Source organism: Thunnus thynnus, chromosome 22 (assembly GCF_963924715.1).
Source record: "Thunnus thynnus chromosome 22, fThuThy2.1, whole genome shotgun sequence".
Classification (NCBI taxonomy): domain Eukaryota; kingdom Metazoa; phylum Chordata; class Actinopteri; order Scombriformes; family Scombridae; genus Thunnus; species Thunnus thynnus.
In genome coordinates this window covers 4,118,997-4,133,225 of record NC_089538.1, presented here as the reverse complement: position 1 = coordinate 4,133,225, position 14,229 = coordinate 4,118,997, and the positions used below count along the sequence as shown (strand labels likewise).

The following is a 14,229-nucleotide window of genomic DNA, read 5'->3' as shown; positions in this document are numbered from 1 at the left end:
CCTCAGTCCCCTGTAATTCAAACACTGCGTCAGTTGGCTAGTTTTCAATACCCTTATCAGCTTACTTGTAGAAGAAGGGAAACAATGAAGAAATACAAAGTAAAACTTTCTACAGCAAAGATAAAATGCAGTTAAGTTTGTTAATCAACTATCCACAGTTCTTTATCTTTCATCTCTATCAAGTTTCAACAAATTGTGATTTGAATGATGCAAAAAATGTTTAAAAAAGTAAAAACTATGATCAAGAGAGAAACAGACTTGCTAACCTCCCATCAAAATATGACATTATATTCATTATGTATAATCATGCAAACATAAGTGTCACAACCCTGGCCGTGCCTTGTGTTTCCTGTGTTTCCCCTTTTCCTTGTGTTTCTTGTCCCCTATTTGTCTCTCCATGTGTTCATGTGCGACTGGCAGGCATGGCTCCTCCTTCCTCTGGTTTCTCCCTGATTACTCCTGATGCACAGCACCTGCTCTAATCAGCACACCTGCCATCCATCATCTCATCAGCCAGACAGTATATCTTCCCCGCATCACCAGCCACTCTTTGCCAGATCGTTCAGTCAGCTGCAGTGGTAGTAACACGGTCTCGGCTTCTCGGTCTTCGTGTAATTCTGAGTTATTTCCTCGAGTTCTATGTCTTGTGTACTAACGTTAAATCTCCTCTGCTCTCAGGATCATCACCACCTGGTTACCTCTGCCTGCCTGCCTGCTGATCAGCTTGCTGCTCACACCACTTGCCCCACTAACTCACTCTGACCCACCTCAGTATATTCCTATTGTTCTGTCTCAAACCCCTCCTTCACTATTCCCCCCAGCTGCTCACCTGTTTTATCTCTTGTGTTGCAATAAATCCCTTTTTACATATACTATTGATCTGTCTCCTGGTCTGCATTTGGGTCCGCTCACACCACAGATCATAACAGTAATAATCTTACAGGTTTTTTTTGTTTGTTTGTTTTTTTTTACAGTTTTTTGGGTCTGTCATCCAGCTGATGACTTCCAGGAGCAGGAGAATGTCTAGAAAAATATCAGATAATGAAAAGGACACAGATCAATACCCATTAGACAACAAATGTAATTTTCATATCATTCCTACTGAAAGATGTCCACCCTTTAAATAAAAAGACTAGGTCAAAACATAGTATATGGCTGGACAGTATATGAGACACTACACAGAAAGATGCAGTAAATTATGTTATTCAGTCTGTAATGTAGCTACAATAAAAATCAAAATTGTTATGTAGCTTATTAGATAAAAATTTAATATAGACTGATCTGTTCATTTTAATACATTTTTATTTATTGAAATGTGGTGATATCTGTACATATAGAGTCCCAGAGACAGCGCTGTCGTTCTATCCAGTAAAAACATAAAGCTTCACTTTACATTAAGACAAACTAATGTGGCAGCTACAATTGTCAGATTTAATCTGTGAGACCAACATCAATCTTCTAAAAGGAATTATATCATATATCAAAATGGGTCTCAGGAGTCAGGCTGCTAGCAGCTGAGATGACCGGCTGGTCTACCAGGCCAGTGGCTCCTCATATATCTTAAAATGTTGGAGCAAATTTCCAAACAGGCGTTATTTGGATAAACTGACCACATATTGGGAATCTAAATGGTTACTTTCTTGCCTGAAAAAATAGTAAAACTTAATAAAGTGACATATTAGCAGTCCTACAGCAAAAATTACAACAACTTTTACCCTGTCTCAAAATATCCACCATTGCTGCCAGTTGGTGTGAAATGCATTCTGGGATACTTGGCTGTCCCAAGCTTTGGCAGCCTTCGGCTGACCAATGGCATAACTTCATCACTCAGTCTGTCAGTCATGGACATTCGTGTTTGTAGGGCTGGCCCTGCTGTTGCAGCCCAGCCAAAACTTGTAAAACAGAGTGTTAATCACACAGCAGGCAATAAAAACAATAGCAGATTAGCTAGCTAGTTATAGTGCTAGCTCGGCCTCATAAGTGTGACGCCAGACCCTCCATTTTCTTTATACAAATGCTCTAATTTTGCAAACTTAAAGAGTGATCATCACACATACATTAAATTACAATTAATAAAACCTTCATAAAGACTGCCTTGTTAGAAGTGATACCAAGATATCAGCTGTACTATGTACACAAATCCAAAAATATCAGTTTCAGCATTGGCCTTCACCAAGTGCCCTAGTCATTGGATTAAGACAAAACGGGGAACATATACGTGTCCTGCTGTCCTCATAGACAGATTAATGCAACCAAAGCCAGCACCCTTAGGTCTGATTAGCCCATCATCCTTGAAGGTTTATTGTAGGTCAGTGCAATTGCTCTGAGAATTAAACCTGCCAATAATGCAGCTCTGCACATCACTCATCAGAACTCACCTCATAACACAACACTGAACTGCTCAAATGGGTCAGCACAGGGGAGGAAAAATGGCATAATTGGTAATTATGCAGTCGGATATGCCAGAAAACACCATTATGTGACACATTTTATACAACTTTAAAAACGGTCCCTATAACTTTTGACCCACCAATTAATCATTCAATTCACCACTTAATTAAAAATGTTGACATTTGGACGTTAAAATTGAGTTATAATTGCATTATATAGTATTAGCATGTATGCTGCTATAATGTCTTACTTTTATAGCTACTGCAGTGTAAGAAAATGGTAAATGGATTGTATATATATATAGCACCTTTCTAGTCTGAAAGTGCTTTACAATACATGGCAACATTTACCCATTCACACACACATTCATACACTGATGGCAGAGGCTGCCATGCAAGGTGCCAACCTGCTCATCAGGAGTGATACAGTGCATCCTATCCAAAGCGCCCCACATAGGAGTTGCAAACTCAACTGCTATTCACTTAACTGTTGAAATTTTATCCTGATATTGACTTAGATAAAGAGTATACAATGCATTCATCAGCTTCAATGCAAGGATTGGTGTATTTAATAGCCCAGATGTCCCTATGTAAAGGGGTGTGAACACGAAAATACTCTTGTGCATTTGACCAGTACAAGCCTGCCTGCAGCATTGTTTGTTCATGCGCTAGTGGTGCCAAGGGACAGCGAGACATTCAGAGATCCTTGTTTCTTCCTGTCGATGTGCGTATCCTGCAGTCAGGGTGAGTTATCAACCTCACCGCTTTTAATCTGGGATGACAGAGCGTGACTGTGGGGGCACAGGGACCTGTCTGCAGGGGGATAGAGGAGGGGACAGCCTCCGTGTGGTCCCTAATAGATGGTCACACCTTTTAGACCATGCAAGAGGACATATGAAATACTTGAGGGGACAAGCGTTGGTGTCTGTGTGTGTGGTTAAAGGTGTGTGTGTATGAGTGTGTGTGTTAGTGTCTGTAAGTGCTTTAAGGTTCCGGTCAGTCATTGGCTGCCTCATTATTAGGGTGGAACATCCCATTAAACTGTGTTGGAAGTATACCTTGTATTGGATTAAGGTGTATTTATGTGTCACCATAGGGCCTGAAAATGACTATTGCCTTGAAGAAATGTATTTTAATAACACATTTTTGCTTTGTACCTGCCTGTCTTTAACTTGTGTCATCCACCTCTACTTTACTTAAGCTGCATCAATCAATATTTTTATATTAACAATGGATCAAATGACTATATGAAAGGTGTCACTCATAGTAACAAACCCACAGGAAAAAAATCACCCAACTCTGCGGCCTATTTTAGCTTGTCTCTGATAAACCCACAGTACACTATCTGCCTAGCACCAAACAGCAGACAGAAAAAGTTAGCTATTAGCCTGTGAACAAAGAAGAGCATTTAGCAGCTAAAGAGTCAGATATTTCCCTCAGGAGTAGGTGGAGACCAAAAACAGAGCTAAAAGGAGAGAGAACATTGGCTTTACACTCACCAGGAGGCCAGAATCCAAATGAATGCTAATATTGCTTCATATCTGCTGGATGTGTTAATAGGCAACTGTTTGCTAACATGTTCTCCCTAACAACTTTGTAAGGTGCTTGTTGTGCTACCTTGAGTAGTAAAGGTTTAAAGCAACTGTTTAAAGAGTTTTAGAATTTTTAGAGTCTCCCAACAAGTGTACACAAATTTGACATACTAACTTATAAAGCTGATATGGCAAAAATGCCAAATATTACATCCAGCAGACATCAAGCAACATTAGCATTCATTTAGAATTGTCTCTGGTCACCTGATGAATGTTCACTCATCTTTTAGCTTATATTTTGTCTAAACTCTTGAGTAAAATATCAGACTCTCAAGCTGCTACATGTTCCACTTTCTTCAACAGTTAGTTGTTAACGTTGCTTTGTGTTTGTTGCTAGGAAAGTAGCATACAGAGGGATTTTCTCTGTGCTGTTTTTGTTGAAAAATTAGCAATAAAACCAAAACAATGAGTTAAAAGAGACTAAAAATCTCTGTAGAGCTGAGGGGAGGGGAACTGCCCAGTTGACTATAATTCTCCATGGGTTTGTGCAATCCCTTTTAGATGATACATCATCATTTGATACATGTGGTAATATTGATGGTAATATTTTTTTTTTTTAAATGGATTAGTGGCACTTAAATGGTTTCCTTCATTTCCCAAAAAAACCTTTGATCCCCAGAGAAGATTTAAGAGCATGAAGTGTTTTCAGTCACTGATTGTATGTGTGTGTGGGTCAAAATCATGTCCTGTCCTCTTCAGGTTGCACTGAAATAAGAAAAACATATAATCACATTTATTCATGCTAGAAAAAGGTAGAACTGGATTGTGACCTTCAGAGAGAAAGTGGGAGAATCAACTGAGAAATAACACAAACACCACAAATTTCAGAGTGTATCTTCCCAGCATGACCTCTTTGCAAAGCGAGCTCAGTAAATATTTCATGGTCCACATTGATGGGTGCCTGTGGCACTGCCCTTTGTGTGTGATCACAGATGAGAAGTATGAATGAATAAAGCAGGTCTTACATCATCTGAGTGCAGAAACAGCTCAGTGGGAGGCAAACCTTGGATGGTAGGAGTCCAGCTTGTTAGCATGCTGCTGAGCAGCCGCTGAACGAAGCTTTGTTCGTCATGAAATTTTCACAGATAATTGGATGTTATGAAGATTAATGTGCATTAGTTTTACAGAGCCACAGGAGAACCACAAAAGATTTCAGCTCAACAGCTGTCTGTGGTCTCTACAGTGGACACTTGTGATATAATTGGCTTGATGTCTTGACATTGATTGGTCATTCATTCATCTCATTCACTCACTCACACCTGTGTTTTTTTACATTCTATACCAAACTGGGCTCTTCCGTTTCCCAGGAATGAGCTGCTTTTTTGCCAATTTACTCCAATTAGAAAATGCATAGGAATGACTCTAATTGTATGTTTCACTTTCATCAGGATTATTCCCCCATGTAAACCGTAGACTGTAATATATTCAACAGTGAATTAACCACAAAAAGCCTTCGCATGAGGTTCCCTGGAGTAAAATCATGTCCATTGCAGTATACTATGTACCATGTATATGTTTGAGAATTATGGAGCTTTACACTGGACATGAGGAAATGCATGAATATATATGATGGGAGAATAAAAAAAACATACTTTTCACACAATATTTCTTCTTCTTCAAAATGTTTTATTTTCTCAAAAAACGTTTTAATGTCTATCACAAAAGTATTCACAAAAACTTTGCATTCTCTTGTGAAAGTTTTACTTCTTTCAAAAAAGTTTTGTTTTGTTGCAAAGGTTTTGTGTTACTTAATTAGGCTTTTTAAAGGTTTAACATTCTGTTGTGTTTTTCTTTTTTTTTGCTTGTTTTTGTATTTCTCTCAAAGGTTTGATGTTCTCTCACAAGCGTTTCTTTTCTCTTGCAACAGTTTCTGCATACCCGATAAATTTTTTTATGTGATCGTGTGAAATATTTTGCTTGTGTCCTGTCAGCAGCAACAAGACCCCCGTACTTAAAATAAGTCAAATAACTTAAAAATTAACGAGAACAAAAACTTTGGCGAGAGACATAAAACACTTGTGAAAGAACAAAAGTTCTTTCAGAGAAATACAAAACATTCCCAACAGAATGTTAAACCAAATTAAATAACAAGCTTTTTGTAACAAAGAAAACTTCTGAGTGAGAAACAAAACTTTTTTGAAAGAAGTAAAAAAATTTGTGAGAGAATGCAAAACTTTTGCAGGAGAAAGCAAAGTTTTGTGAAAGAATTTTTTTTTGAGAGAGAGAAACAAAACATTTTGGAGACAATGTAAAAAGTTAATAGGAGAACAAAAACTTTGTAAAACAATTTGCAAGAGATATCAAAACTTTTTTTTTCTTACATATATAATATATTCCTGTTTTTCTTCCAGGGCCCCCTGTAGATAGTTGCTTACTCAGTGGTTGACTATGTGGACAGCATGTGGACAGTAGAGTTACTCACTATCTCTGATTTGAAGATTGTTGACTACACTTTCTGGATATTAAATATATAAAATAAGCCTGTTTTTTCATAGCCAGTCCAAATTCTCTGGGTGATCATGAACATTTGCACAAATGCAGTTTACATTTTCTATTTAATTTTCACTCTAATTGGCATCCGTTTTGGACCTGTCATTTAGATTAAAACAGATTACATTTAGACTTGCTGCAGGCTCCAATCTGTATTCCTGCAGCCTTACTCCTCACCTTCCTCCTACACACACAGGCGCATGCACACACACACACATCTCTACAGTAGTATGAAATATTTAAACTCAAGCTCTAGTTTAGGAGGTGCAATTACAGGCAGTATGCTGACAATAGAGGTCATGGAGGGTGCACACCCTGCCATCATCTGCCCTCCCCCACTTGTGTGTATGTGTGTGTGTGTGTGTGTGTGTGTGTGTGTGTGTGAAGGTAACTCTAGATTTAAAGCAGAACAGAGCACTATTTCAAGATCACAAGTACATTTTTAATTTGAACTGCAGTCACATAACTAGACCGATCTGTGTGCATCACAAGTACGGTGGCACATTATTCATTTTGATCCTTATTATTCTGTTGTCTTAATCATTCCACATTTTCCAGCCACATATATTATTTACAGTGTTGTCTGTAAAATTATCTTGTTATTAGTTAAAAATAACTGATAATAAATTATTTAAAGCATCTTGAAAATCCATGATGTCAGGCAGTGCAGCTCGAGTTGACTGCCTGATTGCAGGCGTTGCTCCATATATAGTACTTTCTTTACTGTACTATACTTTATGACGAGTAAAACCAATAATTTACATCATAGAATAGGAAAACCATTGTTGGGATTTTGTGGCTGCAGCTTAATGTCAACATGAAGAAAATCCTTCTTGTTTGACCTGAAGAGACACCCGACCCCTACCAATCCTGACCTGTGTAGTCATGGGTTAATCCAGCCTCTACCTATAATTGGATATGAGGACAGACACAGAGGAGAGCTATTACTTAGTGGGATCAAATGCGAACTTTGACCTCTTGGCCAGCTGGCCACCAACACGCAGCCAGTGTGGTGGATGACTGACATCATGCAAATACAGTTTGGCAGTATCTTTTAGGGTTGCTTTAGGTCATCTGATAGTTTTTATCATTTAAATTGAGAGCAAAGATCCAATGAAAGAATCCAGGAAATTATATGAAAGCTTAAACTAAAAGAAACCCAGAGAGAGTTAAGAAGCAACTGCCTGTAAGCTGATTGACTGGTGACCTATTAGGATTTACAAACTATCCTCAGGGCCAAATTGTGATGTCTTATTCTCAGGTCATTGTTCCACATGCTCACAGAAATGTAGTAAATAGATGTGGAAGCTTGACTAGATTACTCTTGTCGATGATGACAAGCCATCTGGATCGCCTATGTATGATTATACACACACTGATGATCAATTCCTGACAGTTGTATGACAGTTATTGGCTCAAATAGTTTGCATGTGAGGATTTAAACAGTGAGATAAACATGTCTGAGAGTTGAGCTGCAATAATTAAACAATTAATTGATGATAATCGACTGATAATCAATGAATCCTTTATTTTCTTAAAGCACACACTTCTAAATTAAAATGTTTTAAAGATAAACTTTATGCATCTTTGAAATACGTATAATTTTTAATATACCAGTTCCTCTTGTGGTGACACTATGAAGATGGACTGTGTAATCTGATTTCAGTTACAGGAGGCTGCAGCTGCAGGACAGCAGATGGCACCGCTGCGCCGTCCTGTGGATCCCGCTTGGCACAGAGACGCGTCCACGTTGTTCCCACTGTCTGCCTGAGCTCCAGTTCCCCTCCCTCCCTCCTTCCCTCCCTCCCTCCCTCTCTCTCTCTCGCTCTCTCTCTCTCGGCTTACAGTATACACCTATCTATCTTCCACAAGCATCGGCAGTCTCTCCATCAGTCTCTGCGATACGAGCGCTACTACGGCGCAAAGCATGGCACCTCTGCGCCCCGAAGAACAGGTCTTCGCGCACCTATGCGTCTTTCTGTTGACCGCCTCGGCCTGGATGGCACTGGGACCCGTGCGCTGTGACAGCGGGGCTTTAAACCGGCGTGGCGGAGAGTACCGTACGTTTAACATGGGCGGCGGAGACGGAGGCTCCCCGCCGGGCTTACTGACTGACGGTGACGAGGAAGCAGTCGGCGCGGAGAGCTCACCCCGCTTCAGGAGAGCGCTGTCCCGGGAAAAACAAATGTCCCTGCTCAGCAGCTCATTCGTGCTCAAAGGGGATGCGACGCACAACCAGGCGATGGTCCACTGGACAGGAGAGAACAGCAGCGTAAGTAGCCTACCCCCTCCTTGTCCCGTACCGTCACGATGCGCTGGTTCATGCACCAATCCCACCATACCCCTCTTTGTCACCCTCCACCATCCATCACTCCAGACACAGCGCACATCACCAGAAACAAGTTATTGTTCTCGCAGGAGGCGGCTGCTGCAGAGGCACACTGCGCGGCACGGTATGGTTTTTACGCATCCAGGTGGTCCAGCTGGACGCGCGGTGGATGTTATCAGGCATCGGGCTTTCTTGACGAATCAGACTTTTTAAACGTTTTCATTTCGGGGGGCCCCTCATATAGACATGAACACACTGTCGCCCCAGACTTCCATTACATCACATGGTGGCCCAGGGTCACGAGCATGTTGTTATTGTCTGTTTACTCTGCGTTGCGCAGGTATCATAGCATTCAGACTGGAACTTACTATTATTTATGTCCTTTGTTTGGTTTAATTACAGTTCAATTAACTGATGCCTCATTTGATTTGGGAAGCCCTTTTACGACACAATTAGTGACCCCGGGAGGATCTCCTGACCCCACTTTGAGAGCCACAACAATAACGACTCATGCCACAACATTCAAAATGAGTCCAAGGACGCGCCTGTGAGCGCACAGAGCCAGTGTGGAGACAAGGAGCGTGTACTAAACAGACAGTTCGGTGCTTGATTTAGTCACACGAAGCCATGACTAAAATATTGATGGAGCTTTTTATCCATGAATTTTGCAGTGCCTTGTTTATTTGTGGTTTGAAACGTGATTTGGGTCATATGAAAATGGATATAGTAGCCTATTTTTTATGCCTTTATCATCTGTATCTGCCTAAATAGTGGCACTATAGTAGATTTCAGACAGATGTTGTGCTTATATCACAAAAAATAAGTCCCACTGGGATTAGATAGTGACATCAGTGAAGACTAAAATAGCACATGTATCCACTAATGTCAGTATTAATATATAGACAGTGACTTAAGCTTCTATAAAGGGGATATTTTCGGGATATTTAAGTGATTATGCAGTTTCATGATAAGGTCACTGTATGAATATTATAGTGCTTTTTCCTGTGGGCCCAGTCAAGTGAGAGCAGCCTCACTATGTAAACAAGCAGTCTTTGTGATAGATATTGACAGACGCCGGGGGGATTTGAGTGGTGGTGTCTGGTGGGGACATCACTTGCAATCAGAGCCTTTTTGTGAGTGTAACACATTGCTGTTTTACTGGCAGTGGCTGCAGGCAGGTTTTGGGAGGGAAAAAAAAGAAATATCATAAAGGATAAAAATAATCTGACTGTGAAACAACCAGCCAAGCCATTTCGCTCAAATTTGCTGGAGTTTCATGACAAATTGGTTGGTAAATAATGTGAACGGTGACATTTGCAGGTAATGTTCAAGTTATTGGATTATCGACAGAGGCAAAACAGATTGAATTTAAAGCCTGCGTCACAGACTGGTGGGTCCTAATGGCAGCTAGAATTTTAAAAAGTTGAACTTCATTTGTCAGAAATCTTGTAAATTTGCACAGCATATTCACATTTACTTCACAACAGAGGCAGAAGATCTGTTTATTTCAATCCAGATTACTCTTAAAGGAGTTTTCAGGAGTCTCTATTAACTGTCAAGTTTGGAACACTGTAGCTTTAAAGTTGAACAGAAAATTTATTTCTCCACTTTTTGTGAAAGGAAATCTAAACTAATGATACTGCAGCTGTGTCTATTTTTCCATTTTTCAAGAGGATAAAACTCTTTGGATATATTTGTGGAAACAGCATCCAAGCCTTGAGCCTCTGAGTGGGTATTCCCCATGGCAGTGATTGACTGACATTTGAAGGCCGATGTTGCTATGAATACCCCCAAAGCATTAATACATGATGTCCCCCCCCTTTTTTTTATCGAGCCCACATAGCCTTGGTTATATTCCGTAATAATTTAGTATGTGTTCTGACCATTTACAACATTTAACATTTGGAAGTTTCCATCGTGCTCTTAAGTTTGTTTTGTTACTTTGATAGTGGATACTAGTAAGCCAGGCTAGTTAGCGTAGGTTGCTAACGTGGGCACTTATTCTTTCCAACGCTAGACATTAGTTCTTGGTCATTTTATATCAACACCCTGCTTATATCCCACATTACAATAGAGGGGGGCTAGCTAGCTTTAACTGTGATGGCAAATGACAAGACTGTCAAAACCTGTGATTCATATAGTCATAACAAAGAAGTAAATGGAGTATAACAAAGGGAGTAATGTAAGGAGTGTAATGGGTAAAATTTAAGTGATTTATTAATTATTTTCACTGTCCACCCACACAGGTAGTCCGCCAAAAAGCCATGCTAAGTGGAGAACAATAATGTAAAAAAAACCCAAAACAAAACAAAACTTCCATTTCTTCTTTTTGGTAATTACAATTTGACTAAGTCAAAACAAACACCAAGGATATATACATAATGAATTTATTTGAAAGGTTAGTTTTAATTACAGTTCACCTTTAAGGAACTCAAACTCCAAAACTTGATCTGCTCAAACAAACTGGCCAAAGTCACTTCTGAGAACCAGGCACCACAATTCAATAATGACTTGTGGGAGTCTAGCACTTTGGCATTTAAGACAGGGCATTTAAGTAATAAAAAAAAACTGACATTCTCCCAATGGACTCTGGCCTTTCTCGTGATGAACTTCCCCGTCTCCATCTCCTCTTTTTTAATTTTTTTTTTTTTTTAATGGAGGCAACGAGTCTGTGGGGATCCTAGCGCTCAGGCTCTGCCAGCCATAGGAACTCCAAGTTTGACTTATCCTCAATTAACTTGGTGTGGGTATGTATTCTGAAAGGTCGACGAGACTGAGTTCATCCCAGCCTAATAAAAACACAGACAAATGGTGCCATTCAATTTCCCTAAGGGTGACATTTATGAGCAGCACGTGGATTAATGGGTGGGGAAAATGAATCTCTGCCTCCCCTCTTGTTTCATCATGTCGTTTTCGTATGAGGTTCCAAATGTAAGTCACTGATGAGTGGGTCAACAGCGCAGAGGACTCTAGTTGTCAAATCTTTCATGGTGATGGGTAATCAATGATGAAAGAAGGACCACGAATAAAGACAAATTTCAGTATGTTTTCCTGTTTTCCTCATGCAATTCAGACTAACCACCACACTGCTGTATGTAATATGTATGTTTGTGTTTGGGGCTAGTTCTATCCCTTATTTGTCTGCCAAGTGTTTTGACAAGAGGATGAAATGTTCATTTACCTTCATAGTGAAAGTGCTGTTATTGAAAATAGCTCTTGTGTACTCTCCCCTGTCCCTGTGGCAGTTATGGCGACAGTCACTTTACTTTGGCAAGCCTTGATTGGCCAATTGACAGCTTAGAGCATAAAAGAGCTCTCCCTCAGGCATCTTCCAGAGATGTCCTTGAAGAGCAGATATAGCTGGTGAAGTGTGTGTATGTGTGTTTGCATGTGTAGGGGGTGTTTCAGGAAAAGAGCTGCAAATTTTCAAGGAAAACAGACAAAAAAAGTGGGTGTGGATTCTAGATCAAAATAGATTAAGTGCAACAGAAAAATACTTGCTTTCCCTTCAGGTTCTAGATCATCAGTATTTTAAAAATCCAATATTTAGGAGGTCAAAGGTGAAAGCCACAGCTCCTTGATAATATTCATGAACCCCAGCATGATTACACAGGAGAGAATTTCTACGAAATGAACTCAGAAGAGATTCTCCTGCATCACTCAGTTCATTATCCAGCATATTTTGTGTCTGTAATTGTACATAGTAAATCTGCATGTACGGTACATCTCTCATTAAGTAAATATCAAATAGGCAAAGAGTCAGCGGGCTTGTTTTATCACACAGTTTCAGACTGCAGGAATTCCCTTATCTACATGAGTTGAGTCATTTGTCCGTGCTTGCAAACTGAGCCAGAATTCAAGATTCTTCTTAAAATTTAACCCCATCCCCGGTGCTATAAAAGTCATTGCCATTGTATATTTTCAATAGCTCTTTCTGGAGATAAATTGTCAATTGTTTGAGAAAATTATCTATTCCCAAGTATTCAAGAAAAAAATGCCAAAAAATGCCCTAGGATGCTTTCCATTCCACCACATATTAGTCAATTTTCCCTTAAATTTTCTGTTTGGTGTAGTTAAAGGTGATTTAAGTGGTATAGATAAAGTGATTTATTGCATTCCCATAAGGTTGATTGACTCACAATAGACAGCTTTAAAAGAAAGAATGGTCCAAATTGACGCAGCACAAGCTGAGATATGCTAACTTTCAGTTCCTAGTATGGGTCAATCTCCAAAAACACTGAAACCTACATTTCCCATAATGTAGCTCATAAGCATCTTTTTGTTAATCCCCCATGTTAGATACATCTTTCAAACTCCACACCCCCAGTGGGACAAAATAATCTAACTCAAGGTCCACTTACCAGCTTTCCATGATACCTGATCAAACATCTGCTGATGGAGACCATGGGATGTGTTTAAAAAGCTCAGAGAAAAGATAGTCAGTGGACCTTGAAATAAGATTATGTTGACAATCTTCTCTTTCCCAGCTCAAGAATGAACTTTGACGCTGATTCAAAGACTTTTTTTGTATCTTTTTGTTAAAGAACATCATCATGGGTTATTCAGTCAGACTTGACAAAGCTCCTCCAAAGTCATTGAAAACATTGTACAACCATTTTTACAGGCTGAATAGCACTCCCTACAACAGGTAAACTGACCTTTATGTTCCTTAACTTAAAAGCCACTATGAGTAGGATTTGAAAACGGTGACACCTAATGGTGACATCACAAAAGACACTCACCCCCAATAGATTGTAGAAATGAATGGCCTGAAAACAAAACATAGACTGTGCAAATTTCCACAGTCATTGTTGCAATTTTCTGCAAACAGTTATATCATTCAAATTATTTGAAAGATTACATAAAAATTCCACACATACTGTAGGGGCTTTAACATGCTGTCTATGTACAAGTGATTACAAGATTACAGGTTTAATGACATCACAGGATACTGGGATTTTATTTACAATAAAAAAAGTTAGACATTAACTGCAAATTATTATTCACCAACACAGACACAATAATGCATGCATGCATATAGAGTTTGTGAGTCCCGGAAGACATTCTGGAAAATGACATGAGGCTATATAACATGATACCAGCTTTTTGAACGAAGAGAGCCTCCACTATTGAAAAGAGTCTCTTTGTGCCTCTCTCTTTCCCCTCTGAGTTGTTGACTAGCTCCAGGGAACTCTGAGCTGTGTTCGTCTTCCCTCTATTTCTATCTCCTCTCTGTGGTGATGAACAGCGTCACTATCTGTGTGTGTGTGTGTGTGTCTCCGATGTGTGCATCTGTATCGGCAAGGAAACAGCCCTCAACATTTAATAGGGTTTCTCTATTTTGTGTGTATTGATTTTTTCGTGGCGAGACAGATTATACATTGGCATCGCGCTCTACACCTTTTTTAAATTTGTGTGTATGCTTGCA

General features: G+C 39.6%; 1 protein-coding gene and 1 long non-coding RNA gene across 9 annotated transcripts in view; both read left to right on the top strand.

Moving 5' to 3' along the window:
* The first annotated feature begins 244 nt into the window (after nt 1–244).
* On the top strand, nt 245–1,112 carry LOC137174912 (uncharacterized). Its single transcript, XR_010925500.1, has 2 exons — nt 245–589; nt 679–1,112. It is a non-coding gene; the product is annotated as an uncharacterized lncRNA (long non-coding RNA).
* A 7,219-nt stretch (nt 1,113–8,331) lies between these two features.
* sorcs2 (sortilin-related VPS10 domain containing receptor 2) overlaps nt 8,332–14,229 on the top strand; it is a 347,047-nt gene continuing 341,149 nt past the window's right edge. For 6 of the 8 annotated variants that reach the window (XM_067580339.1, XM_067580337.1, XM_067580335.1 and 3 more), the window contains exon 1: nt 8,333–8,744. In XM_067580339.1, the coding sequence (XP_067436440.1) occupies nt 8,400–8,744 (345 nt within the window). In that variant the 5' untranslated portion in view covers nt 8,333–8,399. Of the gene's footprint in view, nt 8,745–14,229 lie in introns of all 8 variants that reach the window. The other 2 variants (XM_067580336.1, XM_067580332.1) reach the window with 1 other exon arrangement.